Source organism: Dermochelys coriacea, chromosome 14 (genome assembly GCF_009764565.3).
Source record: "Dermochelys coriacea isolate rDerCor1 chromosome 14, rDerCor1.pri.v4, whole genome shotgun sequence".
NCBI lineage: Eukaryota > Metazoa > Chordata > Testudines > Dermochelyidae > Dermochelys > Dermochelys coriacea.
In genome coordinates, this window is record NC_050081.1 from 9,510,903 (window position 1) to 9,531,278 (window position 20,376).

General features: G+C 49.1%; 1 protein-coding gene across 5 annotated transcripts; it reads right to left on the minus strand.

The window, feature by feature from the left end:
• Positions 1 to 428: 428 nt before the first annotated feature.
• ADAP2 (ArfGAP with dual PH domains 2) lies at positions 429 to 19,715 on the minus strand. Of its 5 annotated transcripts, none has more exons than XM_043496302.1 (11): positions 19,440 to 19,692; positions 15,468 to 15,598; positions 14,835 to 14,926; positions 12,391 to 12,476; positions 10,835 to 10,953; positions 10,007 to 10,153; positions 7,604 to 7,687; positions 5,919 to 5,981; positions 4,294 to 4,371; positions 3,494 to 3,724; positions 429 to 1,441 (listed from the first exon to the last, which is right to left on the minus strand). In XM_043496302.1, exons 1-10 carry the CDS (start codon positions 19,531 to 19,533, stop codon positions 3,500 to 3,502), a joined length of 1,119 nt encoding a protein of 372 aa, XP_043352237.1. In that variant the 5' UTR covers positions 19,534 to 19,692; the 3' UTR covers positions 429 to 1,441; positions 3,494 to 3,499. The 5 variants fall into 5 exon arrangements, with proteins under 5 accessions (XP_043352237.1, XP_043352238.1, XP_043352236.1 ...); XM_043496303.1 differs by having other exon boundaries at positions 429 to 1,435; positions 3,492 to 3,724; XM_043496301.1 differs by having other exon boundaries at positions 429 to 1,564; positions 3,492 to 3,724.
• Positions 19,716 to 20,376: the final 661 nt, after the last annotated feature.

Sequence of the window (20,376 nt, forward strand, 5' to 3'; positions counted from 1 at the left end):
GTGTCTGCGTTCCTTTTGAAGTGGCAGAAGTAACTACACAAGGTGCAGGGTAATGGTGAATCAGGGCCTCGGAGTCATGGCCCCTGAGTCCTGTCCCCAGTTCTGGCACTGATTCACTGTGGGCCTAAAGGCAAGACAAAAGTGGTCTCTGATATGGTGTGCCCAACTTAGGCCTAATTGTCAAGAGAGTGTTGGCCCATAGCCCCAACTGTATTTATGTGGATTGTGAGGGCCCTGTACTTCTGAATATCAAGCCCAAGGTGTCTCAGACTGGATGCCCAAGATCAGTCCTTGCTTTTGACAAAACTTGGCCTTACTCTCCCTGTCTGTCAGATTCCGCATCTGTAATATGGGGTCAGAGTTGAGATCCTGGGATAAAGGGTGCTGCGCAGGGATTCCTTACTATTGTGATTACATAGGCAGTCAGAGGAGGTCAAAACTATCTTTTATTTTTCCAGAATTTGGGGATTTTGTCACCAAAATGTACAACCCAACACAGGGCCTTGGACCCACTTATAAGAAAAGGGGGCAGTCCTTTCATTCTAACCCATGGGATGTATCCTGGGAGGTTCCGAGAACCTGCTGAAGCCAACAGGAGTTAGGGCTGCACGTCCCCTCTTAGGATTTGCTCATAGGCTGGGTGCTCAGCATTGGCATAATACTGCTCCTACTGGAGTCAATGGTAAAACTCCCACTATGTCACAGCCAGGTTAGACAGACCTACTAGAGCCAAATCCACAGCCATGAGACAGGAGTTGGGATACCACTAGGTCAGAAGCAAACCACAAGTCTGGAACCAGAGTCAGGCTGGGTCAGGATACCAGGGGATCAGAGCAGGAGACAAACTGGACGTCAGGAACCATGAGTCAGATGCCAGGAGATCAAGCCAGGGGAGCACAGGTGAACAGTCCAGAACAGTCCCTGTTCAGACAGCTTCCTGTTCCTGCTGCTGGCTTCAGTAGGGCCAGCGGGACGATCCGTTGCCCTGGGACTCTGCCATTTGGACTTCAGGAGCAGAGCCTTACATTGGGGCTGAGGTTCATGGGTCTCAGGTAACTTGCTGCCAGCTGGCTGCTGGGCTGGAACATGGCTGCTTCCATGAACCTTGTGGGCCCGTGTTTGAGACCCGTGGGTCATGACACACTGATTTCAGTGGGAACAGAGTTAGGCCAGTGCTAAGCCCTTTTGAAAGTCCCCCTGTAGGCCTTAACACCGGGATGCAGCACTCTCTTCTCAGGGTCACTGTCTCCAGTGCAGTCCATGTCAGGAGCAGCCAAAAGGCACTTTGAACATAACAATGATTGATAGTCCCATGAACTGAGTGTGGTTATCTCGGTCTGCTTCCTACTGTTAAGGTGGCTACATCCCACCAAACACCATGGCCCTTGTAGGCTGGACTGGAATGAGCCCTGGAAATGCAATCCCTCGCTTCCCTCTTTCCGGGACAGAAGACAAAGGCAAAAACAGTTGTCAGCAGGTAAAGTGTCTCTGAGTTTATCTTCCCACCTCAACCCATGTGCCCAAGTCATCTGGTCTGGTGGTCAGCGCAGCCCGAGAGTGTCCTCTGCCGAAATATGAACAAGACAGAGACAATTAATGGCACCCAGAACTAATAATGACCAGATATGCGTGATGCTGAGAGCCAGACCCTTGGCTACAAAGCCAGCTTAATAGCCCAATTGACGATTCCCCTGGCCTGGGGGACCACCGGACAGTGTAGCTGGTTCTATGCCACTGCCTCTCAAAGCCCCCAGTGAAGGCGGCATGGCGGGATGTAGGAACACGAGGGAGGGGTGGCCTGTCTCCTCTCCACCCCATCCCCTTCCCTCCAAGAAGGATCTGAGGGAGGTGGTTTCCTTTAATAAGAGTCCAAGAAGCTTTAATGAAAGTTTGTCTTTTCAACACACAGCCTGTTTGGGCTCCTTTTTGTGGGGAAGGGAACTGGGAAATTCCTCAGTCACTCACAGAGTCCCAAAAATCTGTCCCAGGGCATAGCCCCACTGCCTGGGTGAGCAAAAAAGATTCCTTCACATAGCCTCTCTTATCAGCTTGTAGTTGCCCTGCCCCAGCTGACACCCTTGCAGCTTCTCAGTGTGAGTAAGTCAGTCGGGTCGGTCCAGTCTCTGCCCTTCCCCACCCAGGCCTGCTTCAGCTCTCTTGCAAGGAAGCAGCTGCTTGAGGTTCCTTCCCTGCGCCAGGTATCTCTGGTTGGCTCCTTCAGCAAGTCTGCTCCAAGCTTCAAGTCTCCTGCAGGGCAGCTCCCTCACTCCCTTTCACTCCTTCACTCTCTTCTCAAGCAAAAGGGGACATGGCTAAAGGGCCTCTGTGCTCCAGCTCTTCCTGACTATCAAAATGGCCTGTTGGGGCCAGGGGGAGCCAAGTGTAATGTAGAGCAATCCCTGGCCAGCCTCAGAGCTCAGGAACTGCAAAGCGGAAACCACAAACCTTTGCCTTGTTTCTTCCTCCCCACCCCAAGTACGGTACTGAGCAGAGCTTGGCTAGTCAGAAAGACTGGGCCCTGAGACTGCACAGCAAGCACTTGGGATTTAGGATCTGTCTTGATTCTGCATTCAGTTACATTCAGAGTATGTGGCTTTCCCCCCAGACCTGTGAATTCTCCTTTGGCTCCGGGCCTTTGACCCTCCTCATGTTCATTCCCCTGCTGATTCTATCTGTCAGTTTTGCAAGCTATTTTCAGCCATGCCTGTGAAGCCCTCTTATAGCTGGTGCCTCCTTTGAAACATTTCCTACCTGCAGCCAGGAGGCTCTGAGTGCCAAGCCCAGCTAACCAGGCTGGCTACAACTCCCCCCCCCCACACACACACCAATACACAGTGCTTCTCTGCAGCTTGAGAGTTATGATGATGTGAAAAGAAAAGGAGGACTTGTGGCACCTTTGAAATAACAAATTTATGTGAGCATAAGCTTTCGTGAGCTACAGCTCACTTCATCGGATGCATTTGGTGGAAAATGATGATGTGAGTCATCAGACCAAAGCATCACCCAGTGTCCAAGAAACAGGAAGACTTGCCAGCACCAGGGGATCAGGTTCAATAGTGTCTGTGAAGCTCTCAGAGGCTCTGGTGAGGACAGCCATAGAAATGCTCCTAAGCTCCAAGCTGACATTGTCCCACTGGTCATGAAGCGACAGGGGAGCAGACTGATCCTTACGCTGTCATAGGTGCCAGCACGGAAGCAGCTTGTCCCCCCTCTATTCAGGAGATCTGGGGGCCAGTGCAGCCCCCAATTCAGTCTAGAGCTGCCCTAAGTAGTTGCAGGGTCCCCACTGGGGCTCTGCTGCAGCACAGATCCCTCTTGGCCACACCCGGTCCCACCCACACTCCTCTCTGCCCATGGCTGCTTCACTTGGGCAAAGCAGCCCTACCACCAGGGAGATTCCCTGAGGGGGCCTAGCACCAGCCTAGCTGGCATTAAAAGGCCACAGAGCAATGATGAACCAGACACAGAAAGTCCAGTTTTCTGGAACTCACCACTAGTCCTAGGCTGTCACAGGCTGGGAGATGACTTCATTCAAAGCACTGTCCACTGTCCACTCCTTCTGCTCCCTGTCATTTTCACACACAAACACAAACTTCCTGTGTGGCGTGACTATGGTGAGCCCAGCTTTACACTTCTTCCCTGTGACTCCTCTGGGCAAGCCAGCCTGGACCTCATATCCCTGCTCTTTGCTTCCAATAAAAACTCGGCCCAGTTCAAAGGCATCCTAGGTAGGAGAAAGCAGGACAATCATGGACCATATTACAGGGGTTCATTGCTCTCAGGGGTAGCACCGAGCCGTCATCTGAAAGGCAGAAGCAATAGGTTCCATATGGAGGGGAAACTGCCCCGGACCCAGTGTAGGTGGACCCAGGGGTCAGGGAAAATCCCTGAGATTTAAAAACCCAAAAGCATTCTCAAAATAGGGAACTAGGGAACTGCAGATTTTGGAGCTGGCAGGGGCATGCTTGGTAATACCAAGACCACAGGGAGAACGTCCTGTGTTTAAAACACAGCACTGGGGTCTATTCCAGGATCTGCCTTATTGTTCATCTTACCCTAAGTACCCTAGACAGCTGCTACCCAGGGGCAGCCAAACTTTCAAAAGAGCTCAAGGCCAGATCTCCAAGTGCTCCGCTCCCGACATGCACAGCTGTCTTGAAAATCCAGCCATTCACTACAGGGCCCAAATGGGAGCTGAGCGTATGCTGTTCCTGGAGGGTGGGTGGGACAGAAACAGCCCCCTACCTTCCCTCTGCGAAGGGGCTCCACTTACAGAATGAGTGCTCCTCTTACCAACGGGCCTTTAAAGTAGAACAGGTTCCTCTCCTGAGAGTCCAGGCTGAACCAGTGCTTCTTAAAGGCCTCCTTGTTCTAGAGAGAGAGAAGCAGCTCTTTAATGATCTGGCTCCCAGGAACAGGGGTTCTGCCACTCATGCTAGGCTTCAGGTATCCTGCTAATGCTGTGCATTGGCTCAGTTTCAGTTCCTCAGTGTAATGCAATTCTGTGGTTCACCATTGTGCACAGAGCCTCACTTCTCTTCTCCCTCGATGTTAACACGAGTGACTTGTGCACATTCTTTACCAAGGTGTAATCTTCAGCGTGAGGCAGAAATGGAACTGAGCCACTCGCTCCTCTGTGCTGAGCTAGGCAGGCCCTTCTCTGGGGCTTGCTGCAGCTTCTGCAGAATTTAGACTTTCATTAAAAAAACAAGTGTCTCTAGCCCTCCTGGTTGGGAACCTTCCAAAGGTCAGGTGCATGGTGCTACCTGCAGGCACACATACTGAAACAACACCTGTTTACCCTGAAGTAGCCTAACAAACGCTACTTTCAGACCAGCATTATGTGCTTCACTGATGATCCTTTAAGCAGTAGCACAGACTCAGGATGGAGCTTGAGTGTGTGTGTGGGGAGCTAGGGAATGTCAGAGAAGCAACAGAGCCTCACCCCTTGGTTTCCAATCTGACCCCGATCAGGATGCCAGTAAAGAAAACTGAATTCCCCCATTCCACTTACTGAACTGGTGGGCTAGGACTATGGGCCTACATACAAGAGGAGAACAGATGAGGGCAGAGGATTGCATTAGGCTGATCAGCATTGTAATGCTTCTGCTATACTGGGTGTTACATGGTGATACAGACCTGCAGTTAACAAAGAAGATGATACAGCCACCTCCTTGTACTAAATAATATAACTTTGCAATTCCAAAAATACTGCCCCCAATTATTCCATCACACTTTTAGTTTGCCACACCATAGAAGAAACCCTCAAAGTTATCTTCATACAGAAATAAAACAGGATCCCAAAACACTGTATAAACTGAAATACAGTCTATTCCAGAGGTGGCCAAACTTACTGACTCTCTGAGCCACATACGACAATCTTCAGAAGTTCGAGAGCTGAGGCACACCTGCTGGGAGCCAGGGGTTGGGACGTCAGGCACCTGCCAGGGCTCAGGGCTTCAGCTGGAGTGGGGCTGAAGACCCGAGCCCTGGCAGGTGCACTCCACGGGGCTGAAGCCCCAAGACACACACACACACCCCTGCTGGGCAGAAGCCCTGAGACCCCCTTCCTTGCTGGGCAGAAGCCCCTATTTCACCACCCTTCTGCAGGCAGAGGTTCTGAGCTTCCCCCTACCCCCCACCTCCAGTCTGGTACGTGAAGAATGGGGGAGGGGTGGGAGACTCCGCAAGCCGCACTTTAATTGTAAAATAGCTGCATGTGGCTCATGAGCCACAGTTTGGTCACCTTTGGTCTATTCCATTTAACTAGGGCTCACTTAAACATGACTCCTAGCAAACTGTTTCATCATAATCATGGCAGTATTAGCAAAGATACTACTTCAGGGGAAGAGTCATGTTTGGTTAGTGCCAAGCATTTAAGTGGTGCTTAACCAGGTATGAAATTCAAGTGGAACTACCTTTGGCCCTGTTTTCTCCATATAGCCTTCTTTGAAATAATTCCTTGTAATCTTGGGTATGAGCTAGAAGAACACAAGAGACATTGGTTACCTGCTCAGTCACACCCAATGTTCTGTTCTAATTTGTCAAAGCAAACAATCAGCAGGGTTTTGCTTGTTTATCTGTCTGTCTACTTAATAAAAGGAAGGAACATATGTTCATTCTGTTAAGGGTCACATTTTAAATGGAGACCATATTTTAGCTCCCACGGTTGATCTACCTTTGTATACTGTATGTATACAGCATGTTCCCCACTTCTATGTTGTCCTGAACTCCCTACCAAAACTTACCTGCTAAGTGGTACGAAATGAGCTGTTGTCTGGTTATATTGAAAATGGAGAAGCTAACCCTACCTATGCTTGATCAAAGTGAATAGTATGTTGGGGACAGAAGAAATACACACACACACAGAGAGACAAACTCTGTCATGTCAATGGGAAGGAGAAACACCTCAACTAAAATGCAGAAATAACCTGGAAGCTGCCCAATTGATTGGCAGACTCCACAGAGTGTCTTTCTGCTTACGGGAGTAACATTCAATATTACACCTCTGTGTATGGCTGACCATGGAATACTCCACTAGGAAAGGACCTGTGCTTGCATCAACAAGGGTATAAAGGGGGTTAATGGAGTCTAGCCTAGGTGCCAGAAGATTGAGAGTAACTCGACAGTGGCAGCACTGGAGAGGGAGGATGAGAGGGCCTGATTGGATGCATGGAAAGTCAGACTGTAAGTGACTGACAAATATAACGTGAGGGTCACAGCACATGGACAGAAAGAAAATGGCTAATGGAGAAACAAAAATTCGGTCAAGCCATAAATTCTCCATTATGGGCTAGAGAAGCTTAGAAAGAAACATCTGGTCACTTGGAGAAAGGATGATATTTTGCACTTACACAGTGTCTGAAGGTTCCTTTAAAGAAATCATTGAATGATGCTTCACAAGATCCCTCCCCCTCAGGTTGGTCATTATTACTAGATGGGTAAATTGGGGCATGGAGAGATGAACTAGCTCAGCTGAATAAGCAGCAAAGCTAAGAACAGAACCTAGAAGTCCTGGCTTCCAGTCCCTTGTGCTTGCCATTAAACCTGACTTCCTCTATTTACCTGATTCAAATATATTTCTAATAATTGAATCCCAAAAAAGAGGATCCCCAGCAGTTCAGGTTGAAAGATCCTCAGAATGTACAGAGCCGCAGAGAAAACATATGTATGGTCTCCCAATAGGTCTTATCTAAATGAGCATTACAGAACCACACTCTCCAAAATGGCCTCTGTATGTGTTTGGGCTGCAGTTGTTTATACACAAAAGTTACAATTCCCACACAGAGGAATTTTTCCCCATACCCATCAGGTTCTTCGATATCTAAGTACCCAGTCTGCGTGCATCAGGGCCAGCTTCCCACATGACACTGCTTCCACATGCAGATCTTGCAGGCGGAAGTTTGGTGGCCAGACTGATGCAGGCTGGAAATTAGGTGCCATATGAGTCTCTATTAAAGCCCATAGTTGTGGTCCCTCCCAGGCTGCAAGAAGGGAAAATGAATGCAGGAGAAATTCCCAATGCCATGCTCCTATTGAAGAGGACACAAGCACAGAAAGGAAGATGATGCTTTTTCACACTTAAAGCACCTTCAGTTCTCACCTTGGCCTCAGGAGCGGTGGGGAAGGTGATTCTAAGATAATGGAAACGCGCTGCCCGAATGGCATTGAACCAGTCAACAATTTCCTAGGGGAGACGACAAATACAGATGTAATGACAGGAATAATGTGGTGGGATAATGCTGCTGCCTCTCTATAACACCTGTCACCCAAAGGATCTGCAGGTTCTTTGCAAACATTTATTTTTTCTTCCAGCAGCGCCTGGGGGAAACTGAGGCGCAGAGACGGTGACTTGCCCAAGGTCACATACTGACTCAGTGGCAGAGCTGAGAAGAGAACCCTTCTTGCCTTCCAGTTCTTTACTCTAACCATTAGACAACATTTCCTAGAAAAAACAAGCTATGCGACAAGCATGGACTGCCATTAATGGGTAGTAGCACACATTGCCCGTGGTTCACTTTTGGGATGAATGAATGCAATTAACATATTATAAATATAAGGTATATTAATTATCACTATTCATAATCATAGAACCATAGGAACATAGGACTGTAAGGGACCTCGATAAGTCATCTAGTCTAGTCCCTGCACTGAGGCAGGACTAAGTATTATCTAGACCATCCCTGGCAGGTGTTTATAATAAATTTGAGAACAATGCTATTCTAGTCACTGTTACAGCAACACCTGTACTGGGATCAGGTGTCGGGGCTTGTTCTTTATGTGTTTCCAAGACATCCCAGATATTAAAAAGACATCAAACATCAAGAATAATTTAGAAAATGCCCTTTGAAGGAGATTCTAGGTATAATGGGAATATTCCTACTTGGATACTGATCAGACTCTAGCTCACCGAGACTGTGGGAATCATTTTTAATTGATTCAATAAGCACTTGCTTAAAACCTTCTGAATTTGGATTTGTCTTGGATGTGAGTACATGGCTTTAGGGCACTGGCTTGGGAACAACCATGCTTCTGAGAAAATCAGAAAAACCTCTATAGTTTTGATCTAAGACTGAGAGTTGTTTTGGAGAGAATTAAAATGCAAACCATGACGATACTCATGAAAAATACTCTATAAAATAGAGACCATCACAATGCTTCCTGGAATATAACTGCAGAATTGTATAAGTCAATTATACAAAGTTAGGTCCCAATCCTGTGAAGACTCATGCATGTGATTAACTTCTGGGACAGCAAGTAGACCCATTGAGACTAATTATAGCACATGAAGTAAGCACGTGTAAGTCTTTGCAGGGCCAGGCCCTTACTAGGGTTGCCAACTTTCTAATCGCACAAAACCGAACACCCTGGCCCTTCCCCTTACCTCAGGCCCCGCCCCTGCCTCTTCCCCAAGACCCCGCCCCCCACTCATGACATTCCCCCACCCTCACTCACTTTCACTTGGCTCGGGGAGGTGGTTGGAGTGTGGGAGGGGGTGAGGGCTCTAACTGGGGGTGCAGGCTCTGGGTTGGGACCAGAAATGAAGGGTTCAGGGTTGGGGGGGCTCTCGGCTGCAGCAGGGAGTTGGGGTGTCAGAAGGGGTGAGGGATCTGGCTGGGGGGTGCAGGCTCTGGGGTGGTGCTGGGGATGAGGGGTTTGGAGTGCAGGAGGGGGCTCCATGCTGGGGGTGGGGCTGAAGGATTTGGAGTACAGGATGGGGCTGCAGGCTGAGGCAGGGGGTTGGGGTGTGGGAGGGGGTATGGGCTCTGGGCTGGGGGTGTGGGCTTTGGGCTGGGGCCAGGAACGAGGGGTTTGGGGTGCAGGAGGGGGCTCTGGTTTGGGGGGCCTCAGGGCTGGGGCAGGGAGCTGGAGCTCAGGGTTGGAGCACAGGCTTGCCTCTAGAGACTCCTGGTCAGTGGTGCAGCGGTGCTAAGGTAGGCTCCCTACCTGTCCTGGCACCGCGCTGCGACCCAGAAGCGGCCAGCAGGTCTGGCTCCTAGGTGGGGGGCCAGGAGGCTCCATGCACTGCTCTTACCTGCAGGCACCATCCCCAGCCCTGGCTCCCATTGTCCACGGTTCCTAGCCAATGAGAATGTGGAGCTGGTGCTCGGGGCAAGGGCAGCGCGTGGAGCCAGACCTGCTGGCTGCTTCTGAGGCACAGTACAGTGCCAGGTAGGGACTAACCTGCTTTAGACCTGCAGCACTGCTGACCAGACTTTTAACAGCCCGGTCAGCAGTGCTGACTGGAGACACAGGGTCCCTTTTCAACTGGGCATTCTGGTCGAAAATGAGACACCTGGCAACCCTAGCCCTTACAGAGCAGCAGGAGACAGATATTAACGGGTACTTGTAGCTAATAGTACTGTAGAATTCTGCAACTATAGTCTGCAAATCTCTTGTGATTTCAGCTGAGATTGAAAGAGAGAGATGCAGAGACATCTTCCATGTTACAGACCCAATGTTCAAGAGTCTACCTTATTAATTACAAAATCAATGTGGTATTTACCTTTCCACTTTCATGATAGACAAAGAGGTTCCTTGTCTGACCTTCTTTGCTGTATGTGATCTGCAGCCCATGAGGGTTTCTGATTTTCTCCGTCTGGAACATTGCGTTCACATCCTTTATGCTGATCACAGCTTTTGGACCTTTAGACTGTGGAATGGAAAATGTCACCGAGTCAGCAGTGACTTTATGGAGGCTAATCAAGAACTATGAAGACAAATGACCAATAGGCCCCTACGGAGCTGCAGACCAGCTTCCTGCAATGTCTGAAGCTGGCAAGGGCACTGAACTGACCACCCATCACTAACTGAAGAAGCCTGATGCCTTGATTACCTGCGTCACATATAAACCACATTTTGCTCTAGAGAATGACTTTTTTCTTGAGAAACGATGCTGTGCAACTCCAGTCTCTCCAGTCTGATTGTCTGGAGAACCATTAATTAGAGGTTGCCATAGATGGTAGACATGTGTGATGTGGGAGGAACGAGGTGGAGTACAGGCCCTATGCATGTGCATCGAGAGAACTCTGCTGGTAAAACCAGAGGTGCCTCCTGACAGCAGAACCCTTCTTCCTCCTCCCGCTCAACTGCCCAAGTCTCTTTTCCCTGGTTCACCAAAGAGACGGGGATGAGGCTGCTGGGGGGCCAGAGGAGGTGGAGAGAAGGACCAGGTGCTCCCAGGTAGGACGGGAGCTGAATCAGACATCATAGGATCCCCACCCCCCATCCAAATCAGGGTTGGGCCTGGCAGCAAAGTCTAGGAAGCAGCAAAATGTCCAGCAGTTGTGCCTATGGGGACAGTGATGGTACACTGGTCGGACTGGGCACTCACCTCTTTGGTGTAGTACTTCAGCATGCCTTCCGTTGCCGACAAGAGGAACCGCCTCTTCAGGAACTGCCTGCTGTCCCGCCCGCGCTTCCACAGAAATCCTTCACGGCTGCCTGCAGACGCTAACAAGAGCAAGGGCGCCTCAGTGCTAGAGCCAGGGCAGCACACGAGCCGGGCAGTTTGTCTACGTGGATTTCTACATGCTCATTTCGCCTTGGAACTATGGAGCAGTGGAGAGCAACCATCCTTCATTCAGCTTGACACCTGGGACCCAATCCTGAGAGGCACTGGATGGCTCCTGGGAGGGGCTGAACCTCCTGGAGGTCAGTGAGAATTCACGAAAGCTTATGCTCTAATAAATTTGTTAGTCTCTAAGGTGCCACAAGTACTCCTTTTCTTTTAGCACCTTTTGGGCACTCCTGCCATCTAATTAACACTGATGACCTGCTTCCATCACTTGAACGTTCTCTCTTCACAGCCCTTCCCTTGGCCCTCCCCGGACTGAAAAGCCCCTTTCTATAAGAGGAATACTAGACACTGTAATGGAGTGATTAGAGCAAGGACTTGGAAGTCTGGACTCCTAGATCTTACTCCAGTTACTTCTTTTGCAGGATCTAAGTCAGTTCATGTCATCACTCTGTGCCTCCTTTACAATGGGAAATCTGGATGCCTCACAGAGTGGTGGGGAGAATGACTGACTGTTTGGAAAGCCTTTGGGAGCCTCACGGGGAAGCACAGGCTGTGGCTCTCCTATTGTTCTCTGTTACAATTCACAATCTCCTGGGTAGAGCAAAGATCAGGACTGGATTTTCTCCGAACGACAGAAAGTGGGGAGTGTGCTTCCTTCTAACCCTAGTGGTGCTGCTCTGTGTTCCTGTTGAGAGGGTAACTAAGATCAGGCCTGAAGGGAATGTCTAGACTGCAGTTAAACACCCATGGCTGGCCTCTGTCAAATGACTCAGGCTGTAGGGCTGTAAAATTGAGGTATAGACATTGGGGCTCATGCTGGAGCCTGTGCTCTGGGCCCCTTCTCCCAGAGCTCGGGCTCCAGCCTGACTGTCTACATTGCAATTTTACAGTCCTGCAGCCCAAGCCCCACAAGCCCAAGTCAGCTGAGCCATGGGTGTTTCACTGAAGTGTAGACATACCCTGCAATGACTTGACCAAGGTCACAGAATCAGCTGGAGAGCTGGGAATAGAACCCAGGTCTCCCAACCTCACCACTCCAACAACTGCCCCTGCTGCTTCCCTAAACCAGGCATCTGGGTGCTCACATTGGACTTGAGGTGAGAAAATGCCCGTTTTACTTGCCTAAAGGCCAATCTGAGTGTCCCCATGTGGGATTTCTTATTCTGATGCCCACCCTCAGAAACTGGGCCTCTCAGGTGAGAGACTTTTGGCTGGCCACTCAGACAGATCAAACAGGACGAGAGTTTCACAGCTGACTGAAAACAAAGTCGCTCCAGCTGTCCCTCGGCATCAGGCTGACACACACAGACAGGATTCCAGGTCTTGGGACTTTGGCCTCACCAGACTAAAAACCCTCCACAGACAATCACCTGAGGTACCTGTTTCATGGCAGACACTGGTGGCAACAAACTCTTCCCGCTCGTATTTAGCTCTGATCCATTGTTCTTTTAAAACCCTGAAGAGAGGAAATACGGATTAGTTAGATGTGCCTCTGTTTCCTTTCACTGACATTCCACAGCCCTTTCCAGTGACGTTCAGAATGAGGCCAACCAATGCTACCTGAGGCATAGAAATAGACAGCTTCTGAGTGGTGCAAACTCACTCTAATTCCCCTGACTCCAAGGAGAGCAACTGAGGCCAGCGAGAAAATATAACTGGGAAACATTTAGTAACTGTTTGCCTAGGTAACATAGGCTGGTAGGAATGGCTATTTGCTGGCAGCAGAACTAAAATCATGCTCATGTTATTTCTCTGGCTGCAGTTTCCATGCAAGCTGCAAGAAGAATCTTGTTCCCTAAGGGGCAGAGTAATTAACGTGTGTTTTTGTAGGGAGGCAGAAATGTAAACGGCGAACAGGAGGAACTAGCCCAGCTTCCCTAGCTCTTGGATATACCAGAAAGATGCTGCAAAATGGAGTTTGGAGAGTCAGAAACCACTCTTCCTGGTAGGGTTCAACGTAGAGAAATTTGCAGATTCCCTGCCTGCACCGTGCAACCTAAAACTGGATGACTTGTTCCCACCTCGGATACTGGGGCTCACTTGGTTGTGAGCAATGCATTGTGCTACGAATCTTCGGGCTTGACTTGAAGGTGGTGTAAATTGACATCGCTCCGCTGATTCGTGGCAGAAGAGGCTCTGATCCTTAGATTACAAGCTCTTTGGGGCAAGGACCATCCTGTTACATATGTGTACAGTACTTAGCATAGTGGAGCCTTGACCTCTAGGTGCTACTGTGACACAAATAATAATAACAACAATAAGTCACTGTGAATTGTTGAAAACATCTTGGCCTTAGAGCTGGAAAAAGGTCCTGGACACGCTGGAGCCAAATCACAGGCAGCCAAGCCTAGAAAATGAAATTAGGGGTGAGTGGGGAGTTTTCTCTGATCGATCCTATCACTGGGAAAACCAGCTCCCCAGTTTCTGTTTTCACAACCGTGGGCTCTCCTCTATGGCCTGGGACCAATCCTTAAACTGGGGGAATTCATGGAACAAGGCAGGCTTGAAATAGGAAATGGAGCAGAGCAAGGGGGTAGAGGAAAGAATCATAAAATTGTAGGACTTGGAAGGGACCCTAAGAGGTCATCTAGTCCAGTCCCCTGCATACATGGCAGGACTTAGTATTATCTAGCGGAACTCCTGTTATGCGGGAACACAGGGCTGGGATTAGGAGTGAAGCCCAGGAGGGAGATCTGGGAAGGCAGGGGAACTCCTATAATTCTACAGCACAGACAGGCCTGAGAATGAGGGGGAGACTATAAGGCAGATTCCAACAAACCTCTCATTTAACCCTCTCTTTCCTACTTTAATTCCATTAACCTTTTATTTCAGCCTTTGAATCTTCTTAAAACCTCAGGTGACATCTTAGTGCTGACCTCCTGCTCATTCAGAACATGGCCTGAGAACCAGGTCAAGTCCCTAATTGCCTAGCCAAGATTAATGTCAAAGCCAGTGACAGAACTCAGGAGTTCTGACTCTGCTAATCAAGGACCTGCTCCTGCTACACTGAAGTCAATGCCAAAACTCTCAGACCCAGATCCCCAAAGGTATTTAGGCACCTAACTCCCATTGATTTCAATGGACATTAGGCATTTAAAAATCTTTGAGGATCTGGGCCCCAGTGACTCTACTGGAGCAGAATTGGGTCCCAAGCCAATGGCGTGCACAAGCAAACTTAGTCATGCTTTTACAAAGTTGATGAGTTAATCAATAATATTTAGAATAGACCTAATCCTAAAGATGGGAACATCACATCCAACCTTTCTGAGCTTTAGCACCAGGTCTAGAATTCACAGCCCAGGCCTCTCTCTATTGTTAGAGCCAAACTGGTATCCCCAAAACCTATAACCTTTGTTTTAACATCCAAACTCCAGGACTGCTTCCCATCTCTATTAAACCTCCTCCACATAAATGCATGGAACGACTGTACCAGTTTAACAACCTTCAAGGTACAAATTGACACTAATGGGGATTGAACCTGTGGTTCTTAGGCTCCTAGACACCAGAAATCGCAATGTTTAAGCCATTAAACCACCTCTCAGAGAAAAAAAAGTTTACAACTACAGTTCTCAAACTGAATTCACAGCTCACATGCGATTGGAAACAAGAAGATAAAAACATAAGTCACTTAATGACATACAAGGTATGGCCAAGATACATGGTCCTTTCCACTGCAGCCCAGCATGACCTGACATGCATTCAGATTACCCAACATGCATGCTATTGGGAATTGTTAGTGAAGACACATTTATGGGGGGAAGCAGCAGTTACTGACTTGTAAAGGTTTGCAGTACTGAATAAGATAGCAGCTTACAGGCAGTCCTTGGAATGGGGGATGTAATAGAAAGGAGGGACTTTTGCCTCATATTTAGCCTTGGCACAGAGATTCCCATGCATCTTCATAAACTGCAAAACAAAAGACGTTTCAGTTACTTGACTGGCAACCAGAAAAATCAATACTGTGACGTGAACATGGAATGAAACTAGGATCAAATGTAGCATTGTGCTCTGCTCAGATTGTGCATTTTGCCAGCCTCCCCACACCAGTATGTGTTTGTCTCTAGTCATTTGTACTCTCCTCCTTGGGGATAATAATACATACACCTCTCCACAGGGAGTTGGGAGGCTGAATTAATGTTTGAAAAGGGTATTGGGACGCTCAGGTAGAAGACACTATATACGTGAAAACCATTGTGTGCTTATAAAACACAATGTGCACTTATGGGGCTATATAAATAATACATCATAATACTTTAGAGGCACAACCACCTATTAGTGTGCTTTGATTTGACTTGTGGGCCAGAGGCAGCCCAGATTTACCAGCAGGGATTAATTTGGCTCCATGTGTTTTTTGTTAATCTGACCAGGCTATTTTGGAACACGGGAAGAAAAGGAAGTGCTGTAATACAGCAGAATGGTCATGAAGTCTCGCTTTCTCCATCTGTACCTCTACTAGATCATTCTCCCAGAAGTCAAGGTGGATGGATTTGACCCTGCTGATTTCAGGAAGGTTGCGATGAATCCCAGAGCAATTCAAACAAATGAATATTCCAAGCTTGTAAGAGGCCCACTCAGGATCTAAACACAAATTGAAAGAAGGCAATAGTGCAATATATAATACAGCATGTAGCAAAACACTGAGAAGAGGACAACCGTATGCGGGGTACATCTTCTAATCAAAACCACATCAGAATCTGCATCAAATCCAATCCTGGTGTATGTGGAATTCACTCCACTGCAGTCAATGGAATGGCACCTGTTTACACTAGCAGGGAAAATGGCCCATTATTCTGCAACTTTGCAAACAAACATCTGTTTTAAAAATAAATGTGGATGATAAGCTAGAGAGGAAACCTGTACAAATGGGCAGGGCAATGGCAGAGTAGAACCTGGGCTCATTATTGGTTCAGCCTGAGACTCCTGTTTGACCACTGGTGTCAATGTAATGCCAATTGCACAAGGTTGTGGGTGCTCTGCCCCACTGGAAATTAAGCCCTTGGGGTACAATTGTCAAAAGCACCTAAGTGGACCCAATTTCCAGAATTGATTTAGGCACTTAGGGCTAGAAACACAACAGGAATTAGGTGTCTAACTGCCACTTTAAGCATCTAAATCCCAGAATCAGGCTCCACTGGAATTCACACAGTGCTGCTAAACCCTGTAGGTACCTATACTCACTCAGGACCTACATTTTGCAGAAAAATTCCCTAGGCGCCTAGGTTTCTGCCTCTGCACACATGCCCTGCAGCCGCACGTGAGACACCTAAGCCCCAGAGCAATTCATGAACCGGGGATGGTAGGTGTTGATTTGCTTAGCTCACCTGTGGAGCACAAGATGGTAAGCAGGCTCAGAGCTTGCTGGTGGATCGGTGAGCTTACACAATATGACAGAGGAGGCAGAACTTCCTCAGAAAGTTTAGCTTAGTGGTTAGAAGAAAAAGAGAACTTGTGGCACCTTAGAGACTAACCAATTTATTTGAGCATAAGCTTTCGTGAGCTACAGCTCACTTCATGTAGCAATGCATCCGATGAAGTGAGCTGTAGCTCACGAAAGCTTATGCTCAAATAAATTTGTTAGTCCCTAAGGTGCCACAAGTACTCCTTTTCTTTTTGCGAATACAGACTAACATGGCTGCTACTTAGTGGTTAGCCCACTCACCTGGATATGGGAGAGCCCTGGTTCAAGGCCCCCTTGACCTGAGGGGAGAAAGCATTTGAACAGGGATCTACTGCCTCTCAGGGCAGGGCCCTTGTCACCAGACTATAGGATATTCTGACGTGAGGCTCCCTCCGTGTGTACTGCTGAAGCTGTTCTGCTGTGGATAAGTAATTTTAAACAGTCATCGGAGCCAGGGGCCTGGACCGGACCCTTAGTCTCCCTGGTGAGTGTTCCAACCACCAAGTCAGCCTCGCACATATTTGCTTTCTCTCTCTTTTTGTCTGGCCGCAGGATCCTTTCACTATTTATCCACAGTGGAACAGCTTCAACAGGACCGACTGAGGGAGCCTCACATCCGAATATCCCTAGCCCAATGGTTAGGCACTCACCTGAGAGGTATCAAATCCCTTATCCACTCAGGCTGAGGGGGGTTTGAGCTGGGGGCTCTCCCACATCCAAGGTGAGTACTCCAGCCATGGGGCTAAAAGTACTGAGGGACCTTCTGGCCCCCTCCAAAAGCAGCATAGGTGCCTAACCCCAAGAGACGGTTTGCAGCTGAGATTCTCATGCAGAGGAAGGTGCCTCCCTCCAGTCCAGACTTATATCAAGCTCCCTGAGAGGAGTGAGGATTAGGACATATGCCTCACCTTGGCCTCTCCCATTAGCTAGTTTAGGCAGGGAGCCACCTAGAGTCCTAGCATTTGTAAATCCCATCACCAGGATAGCAATAAAATGGACATGTGAAGGCACTGAAAATGAGGCTGCCCGAAAACAACATGGCGAAGAGCTATGGAAGCCGAGCTGAAAACCTGGGGCACAGCTGGGAAACCACTGAAAGACTTGGCAGAAACAGACAGGAGTGGAGGAGCTTCGTCACTGCCCTAAACGCCAGAGGTGTAATGGGAACATCATGATAATGATTTTAATGGACTTATCTTTCCCCTTTCATTGTCTAGGGAGCCTAGGCAGTGAACTCAGGCTTTGTGGATCACAGTGATACTCTAGGCACCTCAGAGTTAGGCGTGGTGATGCTCAGTGTTGCCACGCCTATGTTTCTTTGTGAATCTGGGCCATATCGGAGCTTTAGTGGAGGCCCCAAAAACTGAAACACTGAATAGTGACCAGTTAGGCAAATGTTGGATTCAGCCTTTGTCCATCAGTTTTCCCATCTGCAGAATAGGGGTTACGATGCTAACTGATCTTTAGAAAAGACATTGAGGTCTATGGATGAAAAGCATAAATACAAAGTATTATTATTATGACTACTATTATTATTCAACACCAGTTTGAGGACTGAAACTGAAGCTTTAAAGGGACACCATCAACTTAAAAATCACCCTCTCTCTGATTAGTTTTTACTGACCTTTGCTCCAAGTCACACCAATGGTTACTATCATTGAAAGAGACTGGGGAGAAAACGTGTGTTCCCTTGTGTTTTGACAGCATTTAGCATATCATCAATTTCATTGGTCCCTCTCTATACTCAATCCACCGCCCCTGTTGTCTGTGTGGTTCTTTCACACTGCAGTAGCGGACAGAAAACATTTAAAACAATTAGAAAATGTAATTGTAAAATTACAGAAGGGGCAAAAGGACTAAGGGACAGATGTACAACCACAAACTACTTTAAATATTTTTTTTATTGACTAGATAGTTAAATGAACACTGTCCCTTTAAATGTCATTTGTTGAAGTGTGATTTGCTCATTTTCACATTCTTTTAGTAAAAGAAGTGAAAAGCTGTGGCAGTTCCCTGCTATTCTCAGCATGGGTTTCAGGAACTTTGTGAAGTAAGATTTCAGAGTAGCAGCCGTGTTAGTCTGTATTCGCAAAAAGAAAAGGAGGACTTGTGGCACCTTAGAGACTAACAAATTTATTTGAGCATAAGCTCAAAGTAAGAGTTAGCCATGTCCAGGAAATAGCTAACTAGCACTGATGGCTACAATTCTGGTATTAAGTGGCAGCAGGATCCTGATCACTAGAAACACAAGGATGGCTTGGATTGGCAGGACGGATCGGACCCTAGGTGGGCTGGGAGCTCCGGGGTTGTGGGTGGATCTCTATAATCTTGTCGCACAAAGAGGCAGACTGGGGCTCAGTGCGCTGCATAAGTCACAGGGCGGGGAAGAGCACATCTACGCTAGAGCTGCTGCAGCTATACCACTGTAGCACCATAGGTGGTTCTTACATCAAGGGAAGGGGTATTTCTTCGGCTGTAGTAAATTCACCTCTCTACATGTAGCGATTCTTGGCTTTGCCTAGCCACCTCTACACTGGGGGTTAGGTCGACCTATCTGCAGCTCTAAGGGCATGACATTTTTCCCAGCCCAGAGCAAGGCAGCCAGGTGGGTCTAATTTTTAAGTGTAGTCCAGGCCTCACTCTCCATTCAAATCAAAGGCAGGGCTTGGCTGCTGCTTGGGAGAGCAAGAGGGAGAGTGGGGTGGGGGTGCACACTACTTCCGGGGATGCCCCAGTGGAGAAGTGGGGAGTAGAGAGTTTAAGGAGGGACAGGGAGGTCCTGAGTGATGAGAAGTGACTAAGGACAGAAGCAGTCCTGGACAATGGAGAGGGGGAGAGATCTTGGGAGAGTGGTACAGGGGATGGAGAGAGAAGTCCCGAGCAGGGGGAGTGGGCATATGGGCAAGGAAGGGCGAGGTGGTGTCCTGGGGGAGTGGAGATTAAATCTGGGGAGGGACAGGGATTGACGGGCGGCGGGGAGGGGAGGCAGTGGGGAGAGGTAGCCGTGGGGTTTCCTCTTACCGGGTGTCCCGCAGTCTGCGCACTGGGCATTCCCTGTCCCGGCTGCTCTCAGCACCTCCAGCAGCAGTGGCTTGTTAAACTCCCGATCCACCATCCTGCCCTGGCCGCGGATGGCCACACGCTGCCGCAGCCCCGAGACGGCTGGGGGCGAGTCTCCAGCCAAGCCCGGCTGCACTTCAGCCTAGAAATGAGGAAACGCGACTCCTGCTCCGGCCCGGGTGGGAGAGTGGGGGAGGCTCGGTCACCGCCCATCAGGGAGCTTCCTCCCCCCCACCCTGGCCTTCAGCCCCCCAGATCCCCTCGGCAGGACCCGCCCAGGGAGCCCCCCAGCCCAGTGACTGCAGGGAAATCCTTGTGTTGGTGGAGGAACAAGGCTCGCCAGGGCGAATTCTCTGGGGGGGGGGACTGAACAGCCCCCCCCCCGCCCTGCTTTATCCTGCTCTCCTGGTTACTGCAGAATGTCACTCACCCCCCTCCTCTGCCCCCCGCTGGCCAGAGGAGAGCTCTGGGGTAATACTGTGGGCGGCCCTCACAGGTGGAGCCTAGGCGGGTTGGGAGCTTTGGGGGCTGTAGCTCACACATCAGACCCTGGAGGGTGGGAGGGCTGTGGCTCACACAAATCAGATCCTAGGTGGGTTGGGAACTCTTGGGCTGTGGCTCAAACAGATCAGACCCTAGGGGTGTTGGGGGCTCTGGGACTGTGGCTCACACAAATCAGACCCCGGGGGGTTGGGAACTCATGGGCTGTGACTCACACAGATCAGACCCTAGGAGGGTTGGGAACTCATGGGCTGTGGCTCACACAGATCAGACCCCGGGGGGTTGGGAACTCATGGGCTGTGGCTCACACAGATCAGACCCTAGGAGGGTTGGGAACTCATGGGCTGTGGCTCACACAGATCAGATCCCAGGGGGGTTGGGAACTCCTGGGCTATGG

What these genes read in the sequence shown, in the direction of transcription:
- ADAP2 (XM_043496302.1), bottom strand. Translation starts at nt 19,533, where the DNA reads ATGGTGGATCGGGAGTTTAACAAGCCACTGCTGCTGGAGGTGCTGAGA. An exon ending in CCCCATTCCAAGGACTGCCT is followed by an intron (nt 12,477 to 14,834) that starts GTAAGCTGCTAT and finishes TCCTCTCTTCAG; the next exon opens with GGTTTTAAAAGAACAATGGA. An exon ending in CCACCGCTCCTGAGGCCAAG is followed by an intron (nt 5,982 to 7,603) that starts GTGAGAACTGAA and finishes GTGTTCTTCTAG; the next exon opens with CTCATACCCAAGATTACAAG.